Genomic DNA, 13,621 nt, shown 5'->3' on the forward strand with positions numbered 1-13,621 from the left:
GTTGTTGTATAACTCAACTGCAGTTGAAGCCTATGGGTATTAATTAAGAATGGGTTGGGGCTGGAAGTGGTTAAAGATGATATTTTGGTGGATGCAGATGTTTTGATTTGGACTTGCTCTGGTCTTTGCAGTTGAGTATGAAGTGGCTGCAAAATTTTGGCTATCTTGGCGATGAATGCTACATCAAATCATGAAGCAACCATTTTGAATGCTATCTCCAACTTTGCTAAAATTCAGAACTGATATAAGCTGTAACATAGATGTATATAGCAATTTAAGGATCAGCAAATTTGTTAATCTGAAGGTAGATAATCTTGAAATACAATATGTTGGAAACAAAGTGTAATTTGAACAGGATTACACCAAAAAAAGCTCTGTAACGGCGGTCAATTGGTAAAGGTAGGAATTATGAACCGCAAGGGATGTTGCCTTAGTGAAGATGTCATTGCCAATCGCAATATATATTGGATATACCCGCATTCTAGTGATGATATAGTTCCCAAGTTTGCAGCAAGTTGGGAGTATTGGATTTATAAAAAAGTTTTTAGGTCCATCAAAAGAATATGTTAAAGAGAAGAAAACGTGTTATTTCAACTATTAAATTTAAAAGGTGAGCTCCTGAAGTAAGGCGAATTGTAGAGCACGAATTGCACTGACCTTTTTCTAAAAGGGTAGGGCTGCAAAAAAATCGAGTTGAGCCAACAGCTTTTCGAGCTCGAGTTTGATTGTGGAGCTTGAGCTCAAGTCAAGTTCATACAAAAGAGCGTTCAAGCTCGGCTTGAACATTACTCGTCAAGCTCGAGCTCGGGTCGTTTAATCAGTTTTGATCCCAATCTCGAGTTTGAACTCAACCTCAAGCTTGAGATTAAGATTTTTAAGGAGCAAAAATAACCAAAAGTTCAAACAGACACTCATAAACTAGTCATGTTCATGAGCCTTTTATCGAACTTGTTCACAAATAGCTGCTCATGAACATGTTCACAAGCTTAATGAGCCGAGCCATGGATTGTTCGGGCTTGGCTCGTTTATCAAATGAACTCGAGCTGAGCTTTAATTGAGCCGAGTCCAATTAAGAAAAACCTCCTGGGGGAAATAGAAAAAACTTGTACAACAGAAGCAGAGGTTGCAAAATATAAATCTACATGAAAACTATAACGACGGACCAAGAATGAGGGGAAGAGAGGAGATGCATAATAAATTTCAAGATTTAGTGCTTCTTTTTTGAAAGGAAGTCCGCATAAGGAATTTGCATCTGGAAGTTCAGGAGGACGGACAGTTATAGGGGCCCATCCAAATAAAGATTCTGTTAGACCCTGAGGTGAGAGTATATCCAATAATCCTTACTACATCTTTTACTCAATTGATCACATTAGAACTGTGGCTTCTAGCATCTCTTCTCTCCATTTTTTTTTTTTTTTGTGGCCAATCTCCACCCTGAGAAGTTAGAGAAGGTGGCTACAATGATCCACTTTGATAATTAACTTTTGGTGGGGGATTTTCCTTAAATATTTCCGGCTACACCCTGAAACACCTGCTTATTCTTTTAGCAGGAGGGCTCTGTGACATGACTCCTATCTCATCCAGCCTCTGATAAAGCAACCATTAAGTTTAAGATAATGAAATCTGGTGGGGGATGCAACCCGATGCAATCATCATGGTGTGAACTTTCTTATAAAAGGCCTCTGCCTTCTACTCTATGAACTCTGAGGATAATGAAATGTCGGAGATCTTAATGGTTGTTGAGACCCCAATTGCAACAGCATTTGTGAATCTGCCTACATTTGCACTTGGTTTAGGAAAAGAATCTTGAAGATTCATACTCCCTTTGTCCCCAAACATTTTGAAAGGACATATGTTGCCATCACAGATATCTCAGTCACATTTTGAAAGGAAAAAGATCTAATATAATTTGCAAAGGTCATCAAATAGAACGGTCTTCCCCAAGCTGTAAAAATTGAAAATATTCTTATGCTCTTTTGGCTAGATGAACATTTTTAGATTGCAGCTATTCTTACAGTGAATGTTGACCCATGTTTTATGATAATTTTTTCTATATTTTAACTTATGCATGCAGGACAAGATGCTGTCATAGAGAATGTGCATAACATTATTCGTTGTCTCATTAGGCTTGTCTCCTACCCCCACATGATGGTATAAGATCTTTCCTCACGTACCAAGTAATTTTGCTGCTGGGATTCTGTTCGCCTGTTGCTAAGATATAAATTGATTTTCTGTTCTGGGAATTGAAGTCTTTATATTATCTAATTCTTCATCTTTTCTATGGGTTGTGCATCTCCTAACCTTTCAATTTGTTTTCTGTCTCATCTTTACACCGATACTGCCATGGGAAAGGCATTTATTGCCCTACTGGACTTAAGTTTAAAAAGTGGGTTCTAAACTTTGTATCCATGGAAACAATAAAGATTCCTATTAATATAGTGTGTAATGATTCGGGCATATTTTTCGCGGTTCCTTAGAAATTATGGATTGCAAGCGTATGTGAATGTGTTATAACTGCTGCATTAAATCACACATGATAACACAGAGTTGTCTTTTAATGAATATAATTTAGGCAGAATGAGTAGACTGGGGGATAAATGCTGGTATCAATGCTGCTGAACTTATATAGTGATACAGTATAAATTACATTGGTGATTAATAAATCTTCAGCTTTGCACTAAATTAAGTTTTGGTGGATTTTGTTTTTTCTAATACTGTAATCATGCCATTTTGTTATATGGGTGATCAATAAAAAAACAATAGATGATGCATGCATTTATTTATGTTTGCAGAACATCTTAAACCCTTTTTTTCTTTTGCAGCTTTGACTTTTCTTGATTAAAATACTTGAACATTACCAAAAAAAAAAAAAAAAAAAAAGTACCATGTAATTGTACTAAATTATTGAATGAAGTTAAATGCTCCAACACCAATATGTAGGTGAAATATTATCAGTTTTTAGGATATAATTTTTGGTCTAATAGTAAGCTTCTTAGTAATGGGGCACTTTTCTATCACCTTGTATAAAGAGATCTCTCAACTCATGTTTGAAGATGCAGTCTATCTCTCAAGCTAGATAGACAGGTCAAACAATCATGAAATCGAGCAATAGATTATTGGTTTGGCTCATTTAACCATCCATTTTCTTTGAAATACTTTGTGTCAAATGTTCTTAATTTTATTTTTCATCTGACCTTTCTCCAATCATATATTTTACAGTACCATACAATGTTATTGAAAAATCAGATTTTTTTTTTTTTACTATTTTTTCCCTTACTCTATTTGTTGACAAGACAAGTAGGTGAACCTAGATGCGATCCTTCCACATTTTGACTTCATTTTCCAGTATTAGTGCAATCTTAGATAACTCATGCAAAATCGCAGCTAGGAAGCCATGCAAAATTTAATTACGTTCTCGAGAAAGAATTATGGTAACTAATGAGAATTTGGGAGAACTAAGAAATGTACCTGCAAGGTTGGAGGTTGGGGAAGGAGAGCCGGGGGGGGGGGGGGGGGGGGGGGGGGGGGGTGGTTGGGGCGGGATTGGTATCATATGTTGTTGAATCTATGATTTCTAATTCCACATTGCTAACCCTGAAATATCTAGTCAAACAAAAGCTGTTTGGCCAAAAGGAACAGGCATTTCTTTCAAAAATTAAGTGAACCAAATAGACTATTTCTATTTCTAATTCTTATTTTTTATGTTTCATTTGTATTAGATGTAAACCATTATGTAGGTATCTTTGTAATGTTGCTTATTTTTGTAGAGAAATAAATTGTCTATGTCTATTACACATTTTTCTTTGAAACTGTGAGATAATCTTTCTAGTGATTATTCAGCTTGTTCGGGTAACTGCAATTCAGTGTCTTGTTGCCATGTCTGAGCTGCCCCATGCAAGAATATATCCCATGAGAACACAGGTTGGATTTTTCGTATGTGAATGTTTATCAAAACTTCAGTATTTCTATTTGCTTTCAGTTTCACCATGTGGTTAGTTCTGAAGCGTAATAGTATCTTACCTCCTAGAATTTCATGGCTCTAATTATACTAGTGAATATAAAAAAATATGACTCATGAAGTGCTTTTGGATAAATTACTAGGTTGTGTCTGGCTTCACAAGTTTTGGGTGTGCGCATGTTTATATGTGTTTGAAATATTGTATTTAATTTTCTAGGTAGTAAGAGCTTTACTAATGGCTCTTGATGATCCGAAGAGGGCTGTTCGTCAAGAAGCTGTCAGATGTCGACAAGCATGGTTAGAGCTTTTTTAGATCTATATTGCTGTTGCTCTAAATTATTTTAATTTTTTCCAGGTAAAATTTGTATTCATGTTTCATTGGTTTATGTTGCGCGTTAAATAGGGCATCAATTGCATCCAGAAGTCTTCATTTCTGAAAAGACAGAAGGGTTCTTCCAAGCGTGGCTAGGTACAGTGGATCTTATGCATTACATACATGTTTGACAATTGTCTCTATTGTGATTATTTGTTAATAACAGATATGTATGTGTTCTTGAGATATTTGAAGACATTATTGTTTGTGTATTATGAACTTGACAATGAAGATCTCATTATATTTACTTAGGAGGACAAATATAAATATATATAGAAGTGACTTTATGAAAAGGGAAGGCTTTCTAATTAAAAACAAACTCCACATCTAATGTGATATTTATCGGAATATTCCTGGAGAAAATTCTCATTATTATATTTTGTCTAAACCTTATGATGAACTAGCATAATTTTCTGTGTCTAGATTAATTGTCTTCATTGGATAGGAAGGTTTGATCATTTGTTTTTTCAGTGAAAAAGAATTTGAAAGATGTACTTAACACAAGGAGATATAAATGATGGAAATCTTCAAATGTGAGGATTTCTTGTTCGTAAAATTTAGACTCTGAACAAAGGGAATAATATACAACTGACAATAGCAGTAAAATAGAAAAGTGAAAGCAAATAAACAGAATGAAAAGCTCATTTTTTAAAATAAAGAGAATTTCAATTCTGCTAAAGAGTCTAGTTAAAATCCTTTGTTGAATTAGAACTCTTTGAAGGTTGGCAAGGCCGGCCAATTCTGTACATAAACGGTGAAACAGGAGTTTCTGTTAGAATTGGCCCCCGAACTGGGTTCTGTTAGAATTGGAAAGTAACCATCGATCAAACCACTTACGATTTCTTGTTAAGCTTACGGCACTAATTATATTTATACAAACTAAGAATTGAACCTAACTTTTGGACAAAACCATTTTTTCACATTGCACCTTTATTCTGTTTTTTATTTAATCTAAAATTCTCAATATTTTTAATTTGTTTTTAATACAACAAACATGGATTATTAATTATATTAACTAAATTATTTAGGAAAAAAATTAGATTAACTAAATAGTAATTATGCATATCCGCATTGTCACATTATATAATATATATGTTATGCTTCATAATTTTTTTTTTCCTAGTTTGTACCCCCCCCCCCCCCAGGAATTGTTTGCACCTAGCAGGACCAGCTTCATAATTTTTTGGGTAAACTACAATGACCTCCCCTGAGGTTTGGCCTAATTGCAAATAAACCCGAAGTTTGCATTTTGTTTGCAGGGTGTCCCCCCTAAAGTTTGCCCAATTTTGTAAAGACCTCCCCTCCGTACAAAAATCAGTATTTTTTGTCAGAAAATTGATTTGAAGTGACTAAAATGCCCATTGACTAAGTGAAAAAGACTCTAATATCCTTATAGTGTCTTTAAATTACAAAAAGAACTTTGTTTGAAAGGCCAAATAACCCTTCTAAAAGGCATTTTGGTGGTGCCCTTTTTTTTTTTTCTCTCTCTCTCTCTATTACATACTCATCCCCCTCCCACCATGGCCACCTCCCCCTCTCACCATGGCCACCGCCATAGCCAACTGCTAAAGAATGAAGAGATATAAAGAGAGAAATTTAACCCTACAATCAACCATGAACCAACTACGAGCCCATGAAGAACACAAACCATCGGGAGACGGATCCGCCATTATCAACGGCGACAATGAATGGTACAAGAACTTCATGAGATGATCCGCAAAGTTGTCGATAAGTGTGTTCTTTATCTCGGCATGGGACTGCTCTGTTGTCAATTTGTGGGTACCTATTTGTCGTGAAACAAGGGATTTTGATGAACTTGATGCTTGTGGGTATATATGCTTATGTGTGTGTGTATATATGTATTTATATATGATTTCCTACGGGGGTTTCCTTGGTTTTGTACTGTGTTTATAAATATATCATTTTTATTTATTTTTATTTTTATTTTTATTTTTGTGTGTGTGTGTACTGGTGTAAAAATGTATATATATATTATATATATATATCAATTTATTTGTTTCTTCCCATCCCCCCCCCCCCCCCCCCCCCCCCCCCCACATCCCTCTTCTTTGTGTGTATATATATAATTCTTATTCTTAATGGCATTCATCCAATATGCTAAGGAGACCAAGAATTGGCAATTGGTGGTGGGATTGGTTTGGGGGCTTTTCTTACACGTTAGGGCCTGACCTTCGAAATCCCCTATTATTCTCTTTGCATCTCTTTCTTTAATTTAAAGAATTTTTTTTTTTTTGTTGATAATTTATGTTCTAGTTCTGGTTGATGATGGTAGACTTGCTTATATATATGTATATATATATAGTGTACCAGTTGGGATAATCTCTCTAAATTCAAAGATTAAAATGGGCATATGATTGCCCATAAATTAGTACTCAATTTCTCATGTCCTCATTTTTTTTTTCTTGTCTTTTTGTCTTTGGTGGTGGTGGGCTTGGGTTTGGTTTTTTTTTTTTTTTTTTTTTTTTCTTCTTTTTCTTCATACACAAACTATCGTACAATAGTTTGATTTCTTCTGTGATTCTTTTACCTGATTGTCAAGGTTGTTTCTCTCTCTCTCTATATATATATATTTCTATAGCTGGAGGGTGGTGGCAGTGGTTGAAGGGTGGTGGCGGTGGTTGGTGGTAATAGGAGGTGGAGAGGAGAGAGAGAAAAGAAAAAAGATCGCACTCATGAAAGGTCACATCCCTGCGTACAAGTATCTTCTTTCCCAAAGCCTCTGGGCACCATAATTTGTATCCCTTGACCCTAGGTTGATAACCAAGAAATATGCATTTCTTAGCCCTCGGTTCAAGCTTTCCTTCATTCACATGAGCATACGTTGGACACCTAAATATTTTCAGATTACTGAAACTAGCAGGAGAATTAGACCATACCTCCTCTGAGTCTTACAGTCGATAGCAATTGATGGAGACCGGTTCACCAAGTAACTAGTTGTAGAAACAACTTCAGCCTAAAACACTTTGTCTAACCCTACATTAGACAACATACACCATGCCCTCTCCAATAGCATTTTGTTCATCCGTTCTGCAACTCCATTCTGCTGCGAAGTCTTCCTCACTGTGTGGTGTCTCATAATCTCGTGAGTTTTGCAAAACTCATTAAATTCTTCATCACAAAATTCCAAGCCATTGTCTGTCCTCAAGCGCTTAACATGTTTTCCAGTCTGCTTCTCAATTAAGGTTTTCCACTGCTTGAATGTAACAAAAGCCTCATTCTTGTGCTTCAGAATATAAATCCAAACTTTTCGAGAAAAGTCATCAATTAACATTATATATCTACCACCACCACCATGTGAAGTAACCTGAGAGGGACCCCAAAGATCAGAATGAATATAATCGACCGTACCCTTGGTCCTGTGAATTCCTGTACTGAACTTCACTCTGCATTGCTTTCCGAAGACACAATGCTCACAAAAATCCAACTTCCCTGTTTTCTAACCACCAAGTAAACTCTGCTTACTCAGAACATCCCTAGTAGTATCTGAATCTGGATCTGAGGACGATACATCAACTAAACCCGTGATTGTGCTACCCTGCAGAGCATAAAAACCATGCTTCTTCAATCCCTTCATCACCACAAGAGCACCCTTGGAAACCTGAATGACTCCACCTCATAGTTATTAAAGGCGCGCCTGGGCTCCAAAAGAGCCCCAGGCTCGTCAAGGCTCAGCTAGAGTGCCTCAACCTACTATGGACCAGGCCCCTTCAATCAGGCTTACATAAAGACCTCAGGCTCACACTTTTTAGTAGGCTCCAGGCTAAAAAAAAGGGCGCGCCTTGTATTTTTTAATCATTTATTCATATCATTTTCTTTTTTACTTGATGACTAGTAAATTAAAAGTTTCTATATCATATATCTTATTGTTTAACCTTCTGAAATATTTGACAAAGTTCATAAATTTATGGCTCACTACTTACATTAACTGCAATTATTGCTTAATTATGAATATATATAACAATATATGTTTAAATATGCATTATTATATACACGCGCCTTACTTCGATCAGGCTCACACCTTATACTGCGCCTTGCGCTTAGGCTCCAGAAGGCATTTGGCGCCTTAGTGCGCCTTGAGCCTTTAACAACTATGCTCCACCTATAGTCTTATAAGTGCACCCGATGGAATCTAGCGTACCAGGGAAATCAAATTCTTTTTTAGTTTTGGTACATGCCTGACATTAGTCAATGCCCTCACTATGTCGTCATACATTTTGATTCGAACTGTACCGAGACCTACAACCTTGCACGCCACATCATTCCCCATTAGAACTTCCTCTCCATCAATAGATTGATAAGAGGTAAACCACTCCCTGTTTGGACAAGCATGAAACGAGCAACCCGAATCAAGAATCCACTCATCGCAAGAGCTGCTGACTGAAATTGTGAGAATGTTACCGCCATCTGAATCATTACCTTATACAACTGCCACACTTTCAACTTCAGAGGATTTTTCCTTTCCCTTCTTACGCTCCACACAATCCTTTTTGAAGTGCCCTTCCTTGTGACAGATGTAGCATCTCAACACCTTTGTTTTGTTCTTAGACTTAGAATGACCTTTGCTGCCAGACCCTCCCTTCTGATTCGTTCTCCCTTTAACAAATAACCCCATTGCCAAACTTTTTGTATTGCCCCCAAATGCTATTTTCTGCAACTCCTTAAAAATTTAAGCTGCCTTCATGTTTTCCATGGACAAAGCAGTTTTGCCATACATCATTGTATCGACAAAGTTCTCATACGAGGGTGGTAGAGAACACAACAGAATAATAACCTGATCTTCATCCTCTATCTTTACTTTAATATCATTCAAGTCCATAATGATATTGTTTACCTCGTCAAGACGGTCTTTTAGAGACGAACCTTCGTGCATCTGAAGATTGAACAACCGCTTCTTTATATACAAGCGATTCGCAAGAGATTTCGTCATATACCGGGACTCCAACTTCTGCCACAGCCCATCCGCCGTAGTCTCTCCAGTAACTTCTCGCAGAACCTCGTTACTCAAGCACAACAAAATCGCATTGTGTGCTTTCTCCATAACCTCATCTTTGTCTTTAATCTTTTCTGGCAGTGCATCCTTCCCCTTCAGCGCCTTAGATTGTTAAACAGAGAAAAGGAGTCAAAACAGAATTTCTGACAAAGGAAGTTGTCCTTCCCTTTGGATCTCATTCCTATTTATATTACAAGATTTGCCAAACACGTGGCTACAATCAAGGAAAATATTTACAGCAAGTATGTAAAGGTAATCAGCTAATCAAATCCAGTGATTACAACAGCTATATTTAAGGTAGGTCAACTATATTTACAGTTAATCTAATCCTAAATGTAAGGCATGATTTTTGTCACTATTTACAAACCCACCCCCCCTCCCTCCAACACAAATTGATGCGGATTCTGATCAAGTAACAATTTGGTTGTGAGAAACTCATGACGTGGACGAGATAAGGCTTTGTGAATAGATCTGCCAGCTGGTTCTCAGAGGAAACATGAGGAAGTTGTATAGAACATGTGAGAACATGGTGTCGAATAAAATGACAGTCTACTTCTATATGCTTGTTCCTTTCATGAAACACTGGATTATTAGCAATCTGTGTAGCACTAGTGTTGTCAACGTAGAGTGGAGTAGGACCAAGAATTGGAATTCTAAGTTCCAGAAGAAGTCTATGAAGCCATATCACCTTGCCAATAACAGATGACATAGACCTGTATTCAGTCGAGGCTGAAGATTTAGGAACTGTTGGCTGCTTTTTGCACTTCCAAGAGATTAAAGATGAGCCCATAAATATACACCAACCAGTTGTAGAACGTCGTGTATCTTGGCAGCCAGCCCAATCAGCATCAGCATAACTGTGAAGTTCTAAGGAAGAGGTGGAAGAGTAAAAGAGCCCCCGATCAAGAGTTCCCCGAATATAACAAAGAATACAATGAACAACAACTAGATGGGGCTTACGAGGATTACTAACAAATTGACTAACAGTTTTAGCTACATGAGATGTATCTGGATGAGTCATGGTGAGGTAGATCAAGCTTCCACAAGACGACGGTATATGGTAGCATCAGGAAGAGGAGGTTTGTGATACCCCCCCGGATTTCCGAATGCGGGTTGGCCAGGCCCACACCCGAATACCCGAGGATATCAAAACAAATTGATAATAAACGAACACAGAGTACAAAAGAATAAAGAAGAATAAATAAAATGTTGACAAGAAACTAAAACGATAATCTAATAATAAACCTCAGAATATATTTTCATTAATTAATAAACTCTTCTGATACAACTGATCCTCCAAAATACAACTCGGGAATCCATACTGTGTGGACCCCTAGAAAATCCAAACTAAACAAATGACAGCAATAACTGTCTAAATCAGGAAACTGAATCGTAAAGGAACTCTTATGTAGCATTGGAAGAATGAAGTAGACTGATCCCTGCTCAGCACGAACAACCTCTACTTCTGACGAACACCTGAAAAATAATGGTGGGTCAGGCCCACAAACAAGTTCTACTCTACTACAGTCCAACCAGAGATCCGATACACGTATATATCCTAGTCAATCCAACAGTAACTAGTAGTCCGTATATATATATATATACACACTAAAGGAACCTCACTAGACTATAGGGTTGTCTCAACCTGAATAGTAGGTAACATGCAAAACGCACATATAGTGGGCATGAATACCTAAACCTACCAGGGTACACAACTACACTATATCTAGCTACACATCCTGGGCGATATACGCACCCTAACCATTGATCCTGAGACTCAAGCTCATATCATGGCATCATACTTATATATATAAAATCTAGTAACCATCCTATCCGGTATAAATTAATCATCCACAAGTCATTCAACTTGTTCAGCTGACCTGACTTGAATATAAGTAGGAGTTAACATTTTAGTTAATCCATTCCCTTATATAATAGATTAATCATCCATAAGTCATTCAACTTGTTCAGCTGACTTGACTTGAATATAAGTAGGACTTAACATTTTAGTTAATCCATTCCCTTATATAAAATAGGTAGGACTTAACTGATAAGTTAATCTGTCCCTAGAATGCCACCGTCCCATACCGATGCATTAAATCACACAATTCAACAATTGATGTAACGATTAAGGAAATACATCAAACAATCCAGAAATAACTATGATAATATGACTTCAAGTTATCACAAAATAGGAATGACTTATTATTTATTTAAGTTTTCTATATCATATGTCCTACATAAACTGAGTCTTATACATATGATGATATTTTATTATAGCGTCAAATAAGCATTCTCCATATCCAATTCATCCTACACATTTAATCTCAATTGTTAAAACATATTAAAAGATTAAATTCATTCGTTTGTTTAAAACATTCAAATAGCAAGCATCATTATGATTGAGTCTATTTAAATTTATTTAAACCCAAACCTAGTTCCTATTTAATGTTCAGGAATCCTAGGCATGTTTCTACGTTCCATCATTCCACCGATATGAAATATATATAATTTAAACATGTAAAAATTCACACCGTAAATCAAATCAAAATCATGCATTTATCAATTCAAAACACAAGAACAAATATGAACCAAATTCATAAAACCTATGTTTTAATCCAATTAAACATGCATAATTATTTAATTTTATGTGTTTAATAAATCCTGAAATTTCCTAGGCATGTATAGAAACACGAATCAAAGGGAAAGAGATAGAAGAAGAACTTGCCTTAAACTTTCGGATTGAAAGTTAAACTTCTTCTTCCTTGATCTTCTCTCTAAAAGGTTTTCTCCTCCTTCCTTCCTCTTTCTCCTTCTCTCTCTAACTCTCTCTCTCTAGAATATATTACGTGATATATTTTCACTCCTTTTTCAACCTATAGTTGTGTATTTATAAGATAAATAATAACCCTATTCCTTTTCCCAATCCAAGTCAACTTAATAAAGAAAAATAAAAATGAAAATATTAAAAAGGTAACTTAAAATATGTTACGTATATAATCTATGTATATCCTTATTAATTAAATAAATATATACATTAGATTATTTATTAATACTAAAGTTACCATAATATTAAAAGGTAACTTAAAACATGTTACGTATATAATCTATCTATATCCTCATTAAATAAATAAAATATATACATCAGATTATTTATTTATACTAAAGTTACCATAATATTAAAAAGATAACTTAAAACATGTTACGTATCCTTATTATATAAATATATAAAATATATACATCAGATTATTTATTAATACTAAAGTTACTATAATATTAATAAATTACTTTCCTTTTTATATATATGTATATACATATATATCTATATATATACATATAGAACTATCATTGGGTAATTATCCATACCCATCCAACCTCGTATCCAAGTAGTCCATGGGACCCAATTAGTTAGCCCATTACCACTAACTATAATCATAAAATAAAATAAAATAAAACATTTAATCATTTAATTTACAATTAATTACAATTAATCAAATACATCATTTAAGCACACAATCTAATTAAACAAATAATACAAATAACACCTAGACAAAATACAAATAACACATAAATAAGTAGCCAATTAATCAAGTAACACTTAATTCAATTAAACACATAAACAATTAGTCAAATAATCAATTAAATAATTAAAAAAATATAATAAAAATAAATAAATAAATACCGAGACTATCCTTTTAAAATTAGGGTATTACATTCTTCCCCCCTAACAAAAGGAATTCTGTCCTCGGAATTCGCCCTTACTTCCTTCCATTATTCTTCCATTATGCTTGGAAACTGTGAGCGAAAAATATCCTCCTATTCCCAAATAGACGCAACCTCACTATAAGGGCTCCACTTAACTCCAATATACCAAGTGGTAGACAGGGTTCCTATATTTTAAGAAACACAATAATCATACGATGCGTAGGTTGTATCAAATAACAACGTAATCCTCCCATGTCGACAAGGGAATGATCTACATACCTCCAAGTGCCATAGAATATACGCACAAACTCCTATGCACCCAGCGCTAATAATTTGGTAACGCTAATTCAGAGGCGACTGCCTCAATTGCGAAACACAATCTTCTAAAAGTCAATGTAAGAAGTAAAATTTACCTTTCTCCAAAAATCGCCTTCTTCCTACATAGAAAACAGAACGAGCAAACTACTCCCTGATAGAAAAACTCTAGTATACGAGTTCAACTATTTACAACATCCTACTGTTGCCTCCCAACTGCGCGTAGTTCAATACAAAGGGAAGTATCTCTTTCCGACAT

General features: G+C 35.5%; 1 protein-coding gene across 5 annotated transcripts in view; it reads left to right on the forward strand.

The window, feature by feature from the left end:
• Positions 1-13,621, forward strand: part of LOC132286733 (MMS19 nucleotide excision repair protein homolog) — a 59,976-nt gene that overhangs the window by 30,949 nt on the left and 15,406 nt on the right. For all 5 annotated transcript variants that reach the window (XR_009472847.1, XR_009472846.1, XR_009472848.1 and 2 more), the window contains 4 exons: positions 2,075-2,151; positions 3,841-3,921; positions 4,176-4,255; positions 4,362-4,427. Coding sequence is in view for 2 of the 5 variants with exons in the window: in XM_059789111.1 (XP_059645094.1) it covers positions 2,075-2,151; positions 3,841-3,921; positions 4,176-4,255; positions 4,362-4,395 (272 nt within the window). In the remaining 3 variants the exon portion in view is untranslated. The remainder of the gene's footprint in view (positions 1-2,074; positions 2,152-3,840; positions 3,922-4,175; positions 4,256-4,361; positions 4,428-13,621) is intronic.

Source organism: Cornus florida, unplaced genomic scaffold, assembly GCF_030987335.1.
Source record: "Cornus florida cultivar Cherokee Brave unplaced genomic scaffold, ASM3098733v1 CherokeeBrave_3.0.0_Hap2_Chr11, whole genome shotgun sequence".
NCBI classification, from domain to species: Eukaryota; Viridiplantae; Streptophyta; class Magnoliopsida; order Cornales; family Cornaceae; genus Cornus; species Cornus florida.